This window comes from Dromaius novaehollandiae, chromosome 1, assembly GCF_036370855.1.
Source record: "Dromaius novaehollandiae isolate bDroNov1 chromosome 1, bDroNov1.hap1, whole genome shotgun sequence".
Lineage (NCBI taxonomy): Eukaryota > Metazoa > Chordata > Aves > Casuariiformes > Dromaiidae > Dromaius > Dromaius novaehollandiae.
Window position 1 is genome coordinate 99,025,001 of NC_088098.1, and position 16,154 is coordinate 99,041,154.

Consider the following 16,154-nt stretch of genomic DNA (forward strand, 5'->3'; position numbering starts at 1 on the left):
ACTGAGGCTGGAATGTTCGTTGTAGAAGAACTTCCAGCTGTCTTCTAGCTTGCCTCACTTACTAGTTCAACATGTCTTATAAACATCTGAATGCTTAGTATCAGTGTAAACATGAGTGTCTTGATTTCCTATGTATTAACAAGCATAGAAGATTATAATGCAGCACCATGTAAAACAGACAATGGTGCTAACATGGTTTAAGTAGAAATTCCAGGGGAAGTCTTAAAGTTACTAATGCTTTGTCAATGTTTGTGGTGAGTAGCTGGATTTAAAGCTTGAACTTTATAAATTTGGTTGTGTCCTTGACAACTCAGTTTGAATCATGACTTTTGGCTTTCCTCTAGTGCCTTATATTGTAATTATTTTTGATGTTTGATAGTAAAGGTCTGTAGAGCATGCTGGGAAGCAGAGTCTGCAGGGACACTGTTTCTACTGAATGTGAAGGTAGCGAAACTAGAACAGAAGCTCAAATTAGTGTGAAGAAAAGAGTCTGTCCCATGTGAAATGGGGATATTGCTTTACAGCCATGCCTGCCTAAGTACAGAGGTGTGGAATATTTTTTTAAGCGTGGCTATATGAGTTGGGTTCAAGCTATGTTAGTATAATGCTCAGAATTTACCACATTTGCTTTGACTTTCCCTTGCATTGGAGTAAAATACTTCTTTCTTAAGCTGTTTCCTTGCTTTCCTGTGATGAAAATGTCAGATCTTGTTGATAACCAAACAATGTTTATTATGGCCCCACAGATGTTTGTATACCTTACATTAACCTGTTTGTACTGGGGTGAAAATATCCCACCAGCTATGGGGCTTGAGGAGGTTGTCTAACACCAGCCTCTGGGTAGATGGCATGATGTGTTGTCAACATTACCTTTAGGGCAAGAAGGTTCTGAGGATGCTTTGTGGAATTTGCAAGTACTATACCACTTGACTGAAAAGCGATCTGTCTTGAGCTTGATGTTTTGAATAAGTCCACTGGTTCAGTATACTGCAACAGTTAATTTTTGAATAAGACAGTTCTGAAGTTAAGCAGCTGAACTTCTCCTGAAGTCTCAAACTCAACCAATTCTTGTGGCTAGTGCCTTCAATTTGTAGGTCACATGAAATCCTTTACGTTTATGCAATTTTTACAGCTTTCCACTAGAGAAATGATCTTCCTTTAATCTCATGCGTAATCATAGCTTTGACTCTCTTGCTTTCTAGTCTCAGATCCAGCATTTGAAACCTAAGAGAGCTATTCAAATGTTCCTGGTGTTTATCATCTTGCAATGCTTACCCAATAAAAGATTAGTTCAAAACAGCAGTCATTTCAGTGCATCTTTCTTGTAGACTTCAGACAGTATTTGCTTTGTTCATATAGTACTGATTACTAGATATGTTCCTCAAATTCTGTGAAACTCTCAATGTTCGTCATTAGTATTCAGATCACTTGTTTGTATGAATGTTAGTTGTAAGGTAAAGGAGACTGTTGGGCTCTCTGATATTCAGTATTCTGAGCGGTCAAAACATGAAGTGTTTGCAAAGCGAACTTAAAACATTGTTACTTGATTGTAAGATGTGTGTTTGCAACTTAAATGAGAATGAGCCTCTGCAGCCACAGTAAAATATTCTGTTGTCTGAAAATGTGCACAGATGTATGCAAAAAGCTTTGTTATACTGCACTTGAGCATCACTGCAAAGAACTGGAAAAAAGATCAAGTGTCTTGTATATGAAATCTCTAGTGGAATCTTGTCCATAGACATTCAAAGCTTGACTGGAAAAGGTCCTGAGTGTCCTGAGCAACCTGTCAAAATTGGCCCTGCTTTGACCACTGGACCAGATGATTTTCAGAGGTCCTGTCCAACCTAAACTATTCTATGAAGAAAAGCCTGTCTCCCCTGATTCCCTGAAACTGGTATTTTGACCTTCTGAAGTTCAGTAAATTATATGCTGTGGGGTGTTTCAGAAGATGGATTCATGGGCTTAAACCTCAAGTTTGTGGTGAAAAGTTGTAATTCTGTGAAGAATTGGTAGCCTTGCAAATAAGGTACATAGTTGATGTATAATGAAAGTTAACTCTCTAGTATCTAATTTCCATTTTTGGAGAAGCATCTTATGTGAGTATGCTGTGTAGACACAACCTATAAAGTCATAAAACTTGCTGGTTACTACTCAAAGCAAGTTTTTTCACAGAAACTTCAGGAATAGTAGTGTGTGTTTCCAATGATATTAGTGATGTAGTTATCAAAGGAAGCTTTAATATACCATGTGTCTGTCTGACAGACAGACTCTGACTCCTCTATGTATGTAGATAAGATGGCCAGTCCTGAATTAGAGGTTGAAAGATGAGGCAGCCAGAAGGTTGCTGAGTGGTGAGGAAAATGTTTAGTAAATGGATAGAATATCAGGCCGTAATTGTTTGGTGTTACAGGGCTTGGTGGCTTTTATTGGCAAAGTCTCTGTACGATTCCACATACTTACAAGTTAGAGATGTGTACAAGTATTTAAAGCTGCTGATTTTCTCCTTTTTATGAGACTGCATAGAAACTGTCATGTTTGATTCTATTTCTTGGTCTAAGCCTGCAGTTGCAGTTGATTCAGTTTTTTTAATCACAACTTCTTTACAACACACTTAATTTCTAGAAATTTCTTCTTGCTGACAGCTGGGTCTTTTGGGCCTGATTTTTCTACATATGTATCAGTTCCTCAATGTTTAAGAACTTCCTTGAAGATAAAGCGGTTGAAAAAAAGAAAAACAAACCTATGCTACCTATTTCACCTGACTCTTAACAAGCCTTGCCTTACAGTTTAGGGAGGCTCTTCAGAGTCTCTTAAACTCAACCAGTCTCATACATCTACTTCACACTCCCCCAAAACCCTGTTGTGGATGACTCTAGTAATCCTGTAGTAGCAATAATAATGTTATACATTCTTTGCTCTCCCTCCTTCCCCCCCCCCCAATATTCCTTGTTAGATATGTAGTTTCAAGTTAAGTAATTAGTGTAGATGGATGGATTTGATCTTGTCTTGGAGTCTTTTCATGTTTATCTTCTAACATGTTTAATTTGCTCTAATAATCTGTTGGATCTGTTTCTGTTACTGGAAAAGCAGAATGAAGAATAAGATACAACTGGTTAATGTTATATAGCTGCAGGTATGCTTGCGGTTTGTTCAGTCAGGTCTGTAATCTTGAAACCAGCAGCAACAAAAACTTAGACTGCTGAAAATATTGATGCAGTTCATGTAAGAAGTAACACAATGCTCTCATGGCACAAATGGGCTGCTAGAAGTATTCCTTGGTGAAAAAAATGTTTTATTTTTATATCTCAAAAAGGAATAGTTGTGAGTTCATTGAATTCTAAATGTTCTCTGGTCATCTCGGTGTAGCTAAAGTCTCTAATTACTAGAAGCAGCCCAGTAAAAAACTAATTTTAGAAGGAAACAAAGCACTTTAAGTATATGCTACTAACTAGAATGAGTTTTCTGTTCAGTTTTATACCTTTCGAAGTATAAGAAGGTTTTAGCTAAGTTTACTTATAGTGCTTTTCTGTCCTAATAAACTTTTTGCAGTTAAAAATATAGCTGATCATTTTGTGAAGGCTCAGTACAAGCTAGTCTTAAATATTATAAATTGCCTATTTCTGAACAAGAAAGTGTGGGTTTTTTCTTTACTGAATACTGTAGAAATGTAACTTGTAAGCTTTTTGAGTTTATAAAGTAGGAAGTGATAGTTAAATTACCTTTAAGGTATATGTCTCTGTATGCTTAAATGTAGTGGCAGGAGATGGATGCAAAATTTGGGCAGAATTCTGCCTGCTTAACTAAGTGTTTAGATAGTTATCTTCTGTCCAGAGTTTGTCTCAACAGTATGGATCCGTTGAAGAGGCATGAAAAGACTACAGGAAATGCTCTTTCTTCCCTCATGAATTACTAATATTAAATTTTCTTTATCTGAAACTCAAACTCATTCTGATTTTTGAGTTTCATGGTTGTTTTGCCCCTCACCAGACACTCTTAATGGCTGGCATATCAATAATCTAGAGATAACGTTCTGGCTTACAGTTTGATTTATTTGTGCAACTCAGTGTTTTCATACTGTTGGCATTAGTCAGGAGTTCAATCCTGAAGGAATCTATAGTTGAATCTCTAAATCACTTGCTTAGATGACTTCATTGACTTAGTTATGGTTTGAACACTGAAAAGATCAATGGATGGGAGATGGAAAGCTTTCAACAATGAACCCTTTTATAAAAGTATGTACAAATTCTTTTTTCTTGAACGCATGATTTCTCTTTTATTCAAACTTTTAATTAAAAAGATGGTTAATGTCTGAAATTGAATGACTTCATGCGTGTGAGTTGGGCAACTAAAATTTAGTCTCAGATCTAGTTCCTTGGTTTAAATTACTAGGTAACATCTTGAATACTAGTTTAACACCTAAAGAGGAAAATCAGAGAAAATAATAGCTTCTCTAAAACTTAAGTGCAGTTTAAAAAAAAAATGCAATATGGTCCAAGACCATGATTCCTCTTCATCATGTGAATTTACACTACTCCAAGAAAATGGATATTTGAAGGTGCTGGAGCATCTCTTTTGGCTGAAACAAGAGAGGCATACTTGTGGTTTAATGAACTTTGTGTGGGAACAGAACTGCTTTCTCTGATGGATTTCCTTTCTTGAAGGGAGCTGGTCTAAAATGCTGAGCTCACAATGTAGCTGCTAGTAAGGAAAGTATCTTAGGTCTACAACAGAAATATATTAAATCTTAAGCAAGCAGTGACCATATCTAGTCTTTTAACTGTGTTAATACAGAAGGAAGAACCAGTGTGAAGACATTGCACTACAGTGTAGCAGAAAGATTGCATATGTATGATGGTACACGTGTTTCCTGGATATGAGAATACTAGAGCTAAAATTGAATTATTAGATCGACTGTCACTATTAAGATGGAGTAGTGTGGGGACTGCTTTTTTTTTTAATTGTAATCACTGGTATGGTATGTGGTAGAAGTTTGATTTATTCATGCCTCATTTAATGTTTTTTCTTCAGAGTCTTAACTCCTGGAAGTAAAAGAAACTGCAGTAATCTAACTTAAATTTTTACCTGATGCCCTGCATCGCTGGTCTGACTGCAACTGTCCCATGTCTGATTACTTTTTTTCTTCCCTCCGGTAAATACAGATGCACCCAACACTAATATCTATGTAGTTAACTTTTCCAAAAGATTGATGCACCACTTACACAATTGTCAGGCCATTTTGGTAGAGTGTTGCATCGTAATGTAGGTGTTCTTTGAAGAATAGTTGATCGACACCTAGCTCCGGGATCCAGATGCAAGTTCAGACTTCCAGGTGTAATTTTATGTTGCTGCTCAGAGCATACCTTTGTCAGGTCAATATTTCCACATTGCTGTGCATCACATGAATATGGCTCTTCAGAGGGAAGTAGGAATTCTCTTTGAAAAACGTAAGCTAATTGTTGAAGAAGGCTTAATGTGAAGACTTAAGAGGCATAACATTCTTGTGTACCAACTAATGATTGCTTTGTTTTTAGGTGCCTTAGCTGGACCGATTGTTGATCCACATGTGACGGCAGTTTGGGGGAAGAAAGTTGCACTGAAATGCATAATTGATGTAAATGAAACAATTACACAAGTTTCTTGGGAGAAGCTGCATGGTAAAAGTTCACAGACTATTGCCGTTCATCACCCTGAATACGGAATTTCTATTCAAGGAGAATACCAAGGAAGAGTGTCGTTTAAAAATTACTCGCTTACTGATGCAACAATCGTCTTAAAAAATGTAAGCTTTTCTGATGCAGGAGAATATATTTGCAAGGCAGTTACATTCCCCCTTGGAAATGCACAGTCATCAACAATTGTAACAGTACTGGGTAAGTCAACTTCTCCATAAAAAGATTAGATGACTAGCACAAACTTCTTAGTGAAATTCTGCAAATTTTATTAATATAAATTTTATTTTAATCTTTAACCCAATGGCAGTGTGAAGATGTATTCACCAGTCTTTCATAGCAGCCTTCTTGATGCTCTTATTTCAATGAGGAGACTTGTTTAGGGTCTTGCTTCTTTAGAACTTGCTTCTTGATTACCCTGACTTTAAAAACAGGCAAAAAATTTAGGCATCATGCTAGTCTAAACATTTTGGACAATGCTTTAGAATTTGGACCTGGCAGTGCTGACACTAGAGACCTGTGTGTGTGCTGAGAGGCTGCTGAAGATATTGTTAGTCACCACCTTGTCTTGAGTTTCCTGATAATTACGCTGTTAATACAATTACTTATTTTAATTGCTTGGGGCTGGTTATGTAAACGGCTGTCTGCACAGTGTGAATGTAAAATAAAGCTATTCAGTCTACTAGTGGGAATTGTAGGAAAAAGGGGGAATTTAAGCCCTCTGGTTGTGGCTAGTCAAAATATGAAGTTTTATATAAAATTAAGTTTCTCATTTCAAGATATGCAGAACTCTAAACTAGTTGAGTCTTGCTTTGTTATGGTGAAATGCTGTCATAAAGGTCTCGTACTGAGTCACAGGTAGACTTAGTTGGTAGTGCATATGAAGTAAAATGATTACTTTATCTTGAAATTTCAAAGCCTTGAAATTGTCCTTTCTTTATAATAATTATTATTATAGCTCAATAGAAATAATTAAGTTACTTCTGTATCTGCTATCAAGTAGTCAAGTGGCATCTTATACAGCTGAGGTGGCCCTTGCTCACTCTATTTTTTAAATAAATGTGGTTTTTTACGTTCTTGGTCTCTGCTCTATCCTTTCCTGGATAGTAGAATATGATATACATTTAATCAGAGGGCTGCAGCATACTATGTAAACTGGATTTCACCACAAGGTGGGGCAAAATAAGCACATCAAAGCAAGTGACTCAATCCAATTTGAAACAAGTAGCTTGATCAAAGAAGTTCCAGGTGATAAATAGCATGCAGCCTTATGAACCTTTCTTTTCCACTTCTCTTCCACTTGCAGTGTAAGTGGTGTTATGTCTGTGGCTACTGTAACAATCTCTCTTGAATTCAGCTTTCAGCTATTGTGATTTATTAGGATTCCCATAAAATGGGAGGCTTGGTTTTACTGCTTTCCCTCGTCTCTTCCAGTAAGTCCCCGTTACTAGGAAATTTTTCAGATCTGACTAGCAGTTGCATCTGTCATACTCTCCAGTTTTTAGATTTATGAAGAATCTGAGGAGGCCACACAACTTGAGAAAGAAATATATGGCCTGTGTTTATTCTGTCACATGGGAAAATGCAGAGGGGCTACAACTTGCTTCGTAACTTGTATATGGTCAAAAATTGCAGGTAGAATAGATAGATAAGTATTTATTGGGCATACACTGGTCTTTAGCTTTTTTGTGGCTGATGATGGTTGTCAGTGAATTGGTATCAACCTCTGGATTGCAAAACCTAACTAATACTTGTAAATGCATACCCTCCTTACCCCCCCCCCCAAAGAACCCACCAAAATTAGTATATAAAAAAAAAAAAACCTTACGTATTTGAGAGGAATGCATCTGCTGTGAAAGATTAGCCATAGTTTTGGAGGTGGGATGAGAAGTGGGCAGAGAGGTGTAGTTTAAACTCTTTTTACAAGTCATTCATCTTATTCTGTTCCTCTGTCTTGTTTTCTAAGTATTGTTTGCCTTTCCATCCTAGTTAGTAGTTGCCTGACTTGCGTGTAGAACTGGGTAAGCCTCTGTCAGACTTGCCTGTTTTCTGTGGTCTCAATAGATCACTTTCTTAAAAGGAAAGTCCTGCTATACTGACATCTATACTTAAGCAGAAAAACTAATGGGGAAGTTAGCTTTTCAGAATGGGTATGTGACTGAATAATTTGTGAGCTTTACAGGCCTGATGAGCTCAGCACACCACAAGCTCAGCTCAATCTAGAGGCATGGAGTATTGCCTTTCAAAATTTAAAACCTGATGTAACTTCAAATCAGCTTTATTCTGATTGCATTCTCCTACTGTTCTAAAAAATCTCTTCTGTAAGCGAGGAGAGAAATTCGTATCCTGGGGCTGAAACTAGTTGTTTCCAGTCCAAGCAGTACTGCATTTCTTCCCAGTCCTTGTCCATTACTATTCAATGAGGAAGTAATTTCCTTTCCATCTGTAGTAGGCCTACTTAACTTCATCTTGTAGGTGCTTGCACCTACAGAGTAAGGCAGAGACACTGAAGACAAACATGAAGGAGAATGCAACTGCAGGATAAAATACTTCATCTGATGCAGCACACTAATCGCTTAAGACCCTATCTAGAACATCTATCTTACACTATTTAAGCTTAATAGACCTAGCACATTTGGTGACTGTCCTTACTTTCAGCTTGCTTGACTTGCTGCTTCATGATATCTTAAGGAAATTCACTGCAGAAGAGGTTAAATCATGTAAAAACTGAAAATGCTTTTAGGGACAAACTGATATATTGACTTTGTCTAAAACTTTGTTTCTTCAAGCTTCCCTTACTAATCTAGGGAGAAAAAAAGGTGAAGACTTGTATGCCAAGCTTCTCACTTAGTGTTCTTTTGCTTTCTGAATGACCTAAACCAGCCAAAATGGTGTTTGAAGGCAGAATAAACGGTGTATGGTGGGGTAGCTTGCAGGGATTACATACTCTGCGTAACTACCTTGTCAAATGTTCTGTCTAAGTATTTCCAACTGTGGTTCAGTTTGACTGCTGCTCTCTTACCAAGCAAGATATGTTAGCATGCATACTGGTAAAGCAGATCTTGTTCCTGTGCATGCTAGCTCTTACCAATACCAAGCAGGATTTAGCCTGTAAAGAAAATAAGCTGCACAGATAAGGCTGACAAAGGTAAATGAAGGTCTGTCAGCCTGAATAGATCCCAGATGCTAATATAGGAATTCTTCAGTAAGAATTTAAGGGAAGATGCATGTCAGACAGTATGGAAAATGGATCCTGCTAGGCAATTTTGTTGAAGTAGTTTTTTGAAAATTACTGGTTGATGAAATGTACACCTGCTTCTGAAGTACTGTGCAATACCCTGGGCAAAAAAAAGTATCGGGTAGATAGCATGTACCATTATGAATTAAACTAGTTAACTGACTTGTGTAGGGGGAAAAAGTCAATTACAAAGGATTAATTTAGTGGATTGGATAAGTTTTATTATATAGAAATGTAAGGTCATGGTTTTGAGGGGAGAGACAAACTAAGAAGTAGAAGTTCTGTTTGGGAAAGGAATTATTCAAGGATATGTCAGTTATGATGAAGAAAGGGCTGACAAGTCCTAGTGTCATGCTGTGGTGGGGGAGCTAGTGAATTTAATGGTAAATGGAAATAGCACTGTTTATGTTGTAATCAAGCCAATTCCATCCAGACTTCCTGTGCACAGTGGTAGAAGAAAATATGAAAAAAGAACAGAAGCAGTTGGAAAAAGCTTATGAAATACTTGAAGCTGGAAACACAAGAACCTTTTTGAGACCTAGGAACTTAACACAATTAGTTTTGAGACTTTCTTTTCTGGATAGTTTATTATGTTGTCCTTCTGTAAAGAAATGTAAGGACTTGGACAACAAGAGGTGTCTGACAGTCCTTGTAAACATAAGGTAAAGCGGGAGTAAATAGGTTTATATTCGGTAGTGAAATAGTGGTCATGAATGAGTAAATGGGGTAGCATGGATGTGCAAGTTAGATGAGTTTCCCAAAGCAGTTAGCTGCAAGTTCAGCTCCCATACTTCAACCATCACTTCATATAACTTGAAGGTAACTAATACTGTGAAGTTGCTTCAGGCTTGTATGACTATTCTTCTCCTAAGGTGTGCAAACAAAACGTCCTTTGTGCACTCACCTTTTAATAGCATATACCCATTCATATCTACTGCATTAATTATATTTAAAAAAAAAAAAAAAGCTTGCCACTGCCCTTAAACTCTTGCATTGTGGAAGCAAGTCCCTTTTGCTTTTGCATCTTTGTAGGATTTGCTGTTTTCTTTTTCCCTGGTCTAAGCTTTGTCCTTCTCCATCTGTTTCAATTGAACTGAATAGAGCATAATGTTTCTACTGAATGGCTGAAGCAGCTTCTCTAATACTTGGGGAAGTTGACTCCCCCTCATCTCCCATGCTCCTCTCCATGCCCCTCCCAAGAGCAGTTAAAGTCTGTAGAACACACATCACTATGATTCTGTTAATCCCACAGCACCCTTAACGGCTCCAGTGACTAAAGAGGACTGCTACAGGAGTCTGTGTACATGGAACTTATGCTTTCAAAAAAAGCTTAAGGTAATTCTTGTTCCAGATTGAAAAAGTAACAGTTTCCTGATGTGAGAAGTGAGGTTAGGAGGTGCCATTATACCCTTGAGGGAGTATACCCCTGAGGATTCATTCAAGTGCTGCTTTAGTCATGGATTAAGATAAACAACTAGAAAGACTGTAGAATGAGTAGCTGGGTTTCAGCTGTTGCTTCATGTGTTGGAACAAAGTAACCCTGAAGGAAAGACAATAGCTACAACAAATGTATTCCAACAGAAGTTGCTTTGCACCTACATCAGTAATATGTGGCTATTTGGTCATCCTGTTAGGTGGCTTGTAGTTCAAGAATCATGATTTACAGGATGATGTAATAGTGGAGGCTTAGCCATTTGTGAAGTATAACTTAAATTGAAGCATAGAAACACTTTTTGGACCTGGAAAAAATACATTTTATAGATTAGGCTTTGAGTAGTTTAACTCTGTCTTTCTGAGAAACCTAAGACTAAGAATTACTCAATCAGCTGAAGCTGTCCAGTCTCACCAATTTCAGATGACACTTGAGAAGGTAGAATACACTTTTTCTCCTGATGATAATCTTCAGAGAAGCTAAGCTCACTTTTTAAATGAACCTACATCCTGTTCTCTGGCTAGTATAATTTAATGATATTTGAAGGCAATTTTTATAACAAACTCAGTAAATGAAGCAGTGTATTGAATATTCTGCTTTGGGTTTGGAGATCTCAGCTACCTAACTAAGAGCTCATGTTGACTTATGTATGCCTTCAAGAAGGAGTTGAGGAGCAGTTCTGGAGGTGTGTACTCACTTTAATTTTGAGGAAAGTCCGAAGGAATAGAATATATGGGACTGCTGTATTTCCAGCTGGAAAGATTTGGTACAAAAGTTCTGACTTGAAAAGCTGCTGGGTAACTGATCTCACTGTGATGGAGGCCCTATGGAAAAGGGATTGCTTTCTTCAAGAATAAATAACTATTATGCACATCAGTTTCTTATAAAATATAAACTTGCTTTTGAAGTAACATCACAAATAGGTATCTTTATGCCTGTAAAACACTAAATGTAACTTTGAGTGTTTACCTCTGTTTCAACAATACTGTATACACAGAGCCTCTACAGAGGCTATTGAAAAGGCTACTAGTAGTGATTTAGGAGGAATAAGGAGGTAATGTTTAGGTTAAATCAGTGTCATCAGACTGTGGGTCAGATAGCAATGGTATAAATGTCAAGTTGTACATGATGGGTTTTGAAATTTATTTTCAGACAATAGAATATATGCAATATGTAATAAATTTATACAGTAGAACATATACATCAGGTCAAAGAACCTGGTTTTTGTAGTAAGCTTTAGTGATTGATAGTGTCGGAGAGCAGGGAATTGAACTTTAGAAGTTCTGCTGTGGATATTTGAGATCTAGAAGAGTGAATATTAGGACTTCACAAAATAAATAAAAATCCTGATGTTAGTTTACTTACATTAGGGTCATTTACAAATCACAGAGGGTAGGCAGTCATTCTCTACCCAGAGAAACAAAGTGGAAAATAATGCCCCCCTCCTCATCCCACTCCACCTTCACCCCGAACTAACTCTCATTTGGTAATGAGATGTGCCCTTCAAGTGCTTAGTATGCTTTAGGCATAGGACAGAGAACATTTTTTTTTTTTTTTTTTTATAGGCCTATACATTTAGTAATTGCCTTTCCTTTTGGTGGTGGTGAAGAAATAAAAAACCAAATACTGAGTAGTTTTAATGTATAGCAGGAAAGAATCAGACTGATTCTGGCACTAGAGTCACTCAAGCTGGAAGTATTCGTTACCCAGTTCCTTCTTGAAGTATTGCTACTTGGAGAAGTACCTTGCCAGCAGTTGTAAACTCTGCTCTGTTTCATTTTAAGATTCGTAGGTCGTCTTTAAGTTTTTGGAAAGAAAAGCTGTCAGCTATACCTCTACTTCAAAAAGCAACTCTTACAGGAGTGCTCAGTGAGGGCTGGTCCATTGCAGTAGGTTCTAAAACTTTTGATAGCCTAATTGGATCAGAAGACAAGGATTTTTGTAATAGTCTAGCATGCTCCTGGGCAAGCCTCTGTTCTGATATTGATGATGAAAATGGGCCATCCTGGAAAGCAAAACCTTAGTTTGTATCAGAACCAGCAAATGGTCTCTCTGACTTAATCTGCAGCTAGAGAAGGGACTATTACAGGGCTGAAACTGACTTGATAAATAGAATTTCTTTAAAAAGCTTTTCTGACTACTCTCTCACCAGTAGAATTCTACATCAGGAACTCATGTTTCTTTTAGATAGTGTGCTCTCTAAGCCTCTAAACTTTTGGGTGAGGAACAGGCTTATAAGGAAGTTGGGTCCTTCCAGTTGAGGCTTTTTTTGAGTCTTTGTCATGGTGTTGAGTTCAAACTTTTGGTGTCTGTAGATGATGGTAGAAAGATCTTACCTTTTTAAATTTATTCGTAGCTATCACTTCTAATGCTGCGGAGAAGGAGCATACTTCTCTGATTTTAAAAATGTCCTTGCTTAATTTTTGACTTTTCTCCAAGCTTGACCTTAGATAATTTTTTTTAAATGCCTTGATGCCTTTTTTGCAGTCAAAACTTAATATAATATTAGGAAAAAACAATAATAGGACATCTAAGAATTCAAGTTTTTCTGCAAAATACAGTATTGTGAGTACTTTTCTCTGATCTGATGCCTGATACTTGAAGTACCTTTTAGAAGAGGTGGTTTTATCTTGTGTGGTGTGTTGTTTTTTCTCTAATACTAAACATTTAACCACTACTGTAGTTAAGACTGTGACCCATGTCTTTTGAATATTGATGGCAAACTCTAATACTCACAAAATATAGTAGTCTTGGTGCATAAACTGTTAAAGAGCTTTTTGTGATAAACTGCTGTCTACTACAGATGTATCTGCTAGTAGTAGTTAGTATAAAGAAGGGTTGTTCTAAGATATGCTGCTTTTGTTTTGTTTACTGTGTGACTTTCTGAAGTACTTGGTTTAAAAATTTTCTTTATCCTTACTTCTTTGTCACTTTTGTGTTTATCCTGGTGCCCTGGTATGCCTACCTTGACCCCTTCCCTGCAGTCAGTTGTGGAAGCTACTTGGTGAAAATAGCTGAGAGGATAGATAAAATTTCTATAGGCTATATGATAACTTGAAGCTGGAAGGAGAAAAGAGAGCCTATTTACTATTCCCTTCAAAAGAAAATCTGTAGTGACTTCAATGATTTTGTTTGTCTTCTGGCTGCCACATCAGTTGTATAATATTGTACTACTTTTCCAGCTAGTAAACAGAGTATGAGTAGTGAAAGGATGAGGATTAGAAACAGGTTTTTTTAAATCAGAAATCATACAGGATTCATATACAAAGGCATTAGAAAACCAGCTTTCATTTAATTCTGGCAACTTGGTACTGTGGAGACTATGAGGGGCAGTGTTCTTTGAAGAAAAGGTGTAATTTTGCTGATCAGATATCTTTAAAAGACAGCTAGTAATGAACCGGATTTAAGGTATGTGATTGACTGTGGTGGTGGTCATGATTACCTAAAGGCTGTGACCACTTCAACACTAAAAGACCTTTTGTAAAATAAGGTTGACAAAATATTTTCAGTTCTTCCTTGGATATACCACATGAATGCAATATCATTGACTACATAACAGTTAGTGATCTTAATACATTTTGTACTTAATTTTGTCCTTAAACATGTCATATATGTTTTAAGGCTAGTTTTCACAAACTTAAGTTGAGCCATGAAGCACATACTGACTTGGGAAGCTACACTGAAGTACTACAAACACACATTGAAGCTGCATTGGAATGTGAAGTGCAATACAAGCAAAAATGTTGAGAGTGTGCATGCATGCATGTATGTATACGTATACATGTACATACACATGCTTTTTTTACAGGTTAGTATTTCCTAGTTGGGGCGCTTTCAGCTTGGCATCAGTTTCTATTGCTGCACTGACCAACTGAAGCTTAAACTCTTAGCATCCACTGTTAGCTTTGAAATATCACAAACTGATGGTATAGATGAATGCTTTAAGTATAACATTTAAAGTGCAACAGAATCCAAGCCCTTTTTTAAAATAACAGTATAGTTTCAACCTAGTATCTTAAGCTGTCTATATTGTCAGACACTGCAACTGGAGCACTGTAGTTGGCATTTTGAACCTAACCACCTGAGAATTCCGTGTGGATGCATTAAATGTGGTGAATGAACAACATTAAGCTTTAATGATTGAGCAAAAGTGAACAGTGTTAGCAGGCCAAAGCATTGTGGAGTTATCACCCTTGATATAAACTTGATCCGATTTCTGGGATATCTGGTGAGCGTAGGCTTTTGCAGATAGATTAATCTTGTTTAACTGTCTTACATATAGCAACAGTTTTGAGGATATGGAATCTTTGCTGTTTAAACCTACTTTTTTTTCCCCCCTCCTCCCCAATAGTTGAACCTGTTGTGAGCTTAATAAAAGGACTGAATCCTCTGATAGATGGTGCAAATCAGACAATAGCAGCCATTTGTACAGCAGCCACTGGAAAACCTGCTGCAGAGATTGACTGGGAAGGAGGTCTTGGTGAAATGGAATCCAGCTCTACTTCATTTCCAAATGAAACAGTGACAGTTGTAAGTCAGTATACTATTGTTCCGACGCGATTTGCAAGAGGAAGACGTATAACTTGTATTGTGAGGCACCCGGCTTTGGAAAAGGAGATAAGATATTCTCACGTGTTGGACATACAGTGTAAGTATTCTGTAAGGTAGCAACTACTCAATACATATCTTAACCATATTCTTTATGGGATATACCTTTTGTGGGAGTGAGATGACCACATACTACTTCAGGGGAATGAAAGGAAAATAAAACTGTATAGAAAAGTATATAATAGGTCAGCCAGGAGTAGAACCAAGAGACTATGGATTTAAAAATGATAAATACAATGATGATCTAATCACAAAGCTATAATATTATTAAGCTATTACCTTTTATTATAGAAATTGCCTCATGGGTAAACTTCTTATTCATGTTTATATTTCATTTTGAAAGTTTACAGACAAAATAACACACACAGTTGATCTATAAACTGTTTACAGTGCCTTAAAATGTCAGCTGATATTCATTTGAAACAATTTCATGAGTATTAAAGAGAAATTCTAATGAAGATTCATGCTTATGAGATGATAACTTGAAAATGTCTATGATGAGTAGTAAGTTATTTTTCAAATTATTCACTAAGGTTTTTCCCACTCTAATTTCCATAAGAAAATGGGAATATAATATATACAATGGTAATTAGTGATATTGAGCACTCAATTGCTCATGGAATTCAAACCTGTACAGTTACTCCAGGCTTGTCTAACAAGGTTATGGCTTTAAAACACATGAATACAAGTCAGATGGCTTATAACTCTTCTTATCCGAAACCAGCCAAGATGAATAATGTGATCCATTTTTCATTAAACAATGCGTATGTGACCAAAATGAGCCATTTTCAAGTGCTTCCTTTGATATCCTTCTTAGCAGTGTGCTGCTTTAAAGTGTCCTGAATCTTGGAAGTCTGTCAATTTGGTTACAAAAATGTAATGGCTAGGAAGTGTAAACCTGATTATTTCTGTTTGACCAGAATCTCCTGTGGCTTTTTTTCCGGTTGGTGAAGCTTTTAGTTTACAAGAGATGGCAACTTTGAACTGAGACAGCCTTTGGTGTTGTATTTCACCTTCACCTCTTTTTGAAGGTGACTGATGCTGTTTAGGACTTGAGGCAGCTTCCTTGTTTTGGAATTTTAGTCTATAGAAGATGAGTAACTTAAACTTCTAAAAGATGAGTGTGTGGTTATTGCATTGGGTACACAACTGTATTTTTCTTAGCACAACTGAGAAATCACTTGGATGTAAAAGAGTTGGTTTATAC

General features: G+C 36.9%; 1 protein-coding gene across 3 annotated transcripts in view; it reads left to right on the plus strand.

Annotated features, from left to right (window-relative positions):
* NECTIN3 (nectin cell adhesion molecule 3) overlaps positions 1-16,154 on the plus strand; it is a 65,136-nt gene that overhangs the window by 19,720 nt on the left and 29,262 nt on the right. For all 3 annotated transcript variants that reach the window (XM_064522007.1, XM_026112303.2, XM_026112302.2), the window contains exons 2-3: positions 5,532-5,870; positions 14,691-14,987. In XM_064522007.1, coding sequence (XP_064378077.1) covers positions 5,532-5,870; positions 14,691-14,987 — 636 coding nt within the window. The remainder of the gene's footprint in view (positions 1-5,531; positions 5,871-14,690; positions 14,988-16,154) is intronic.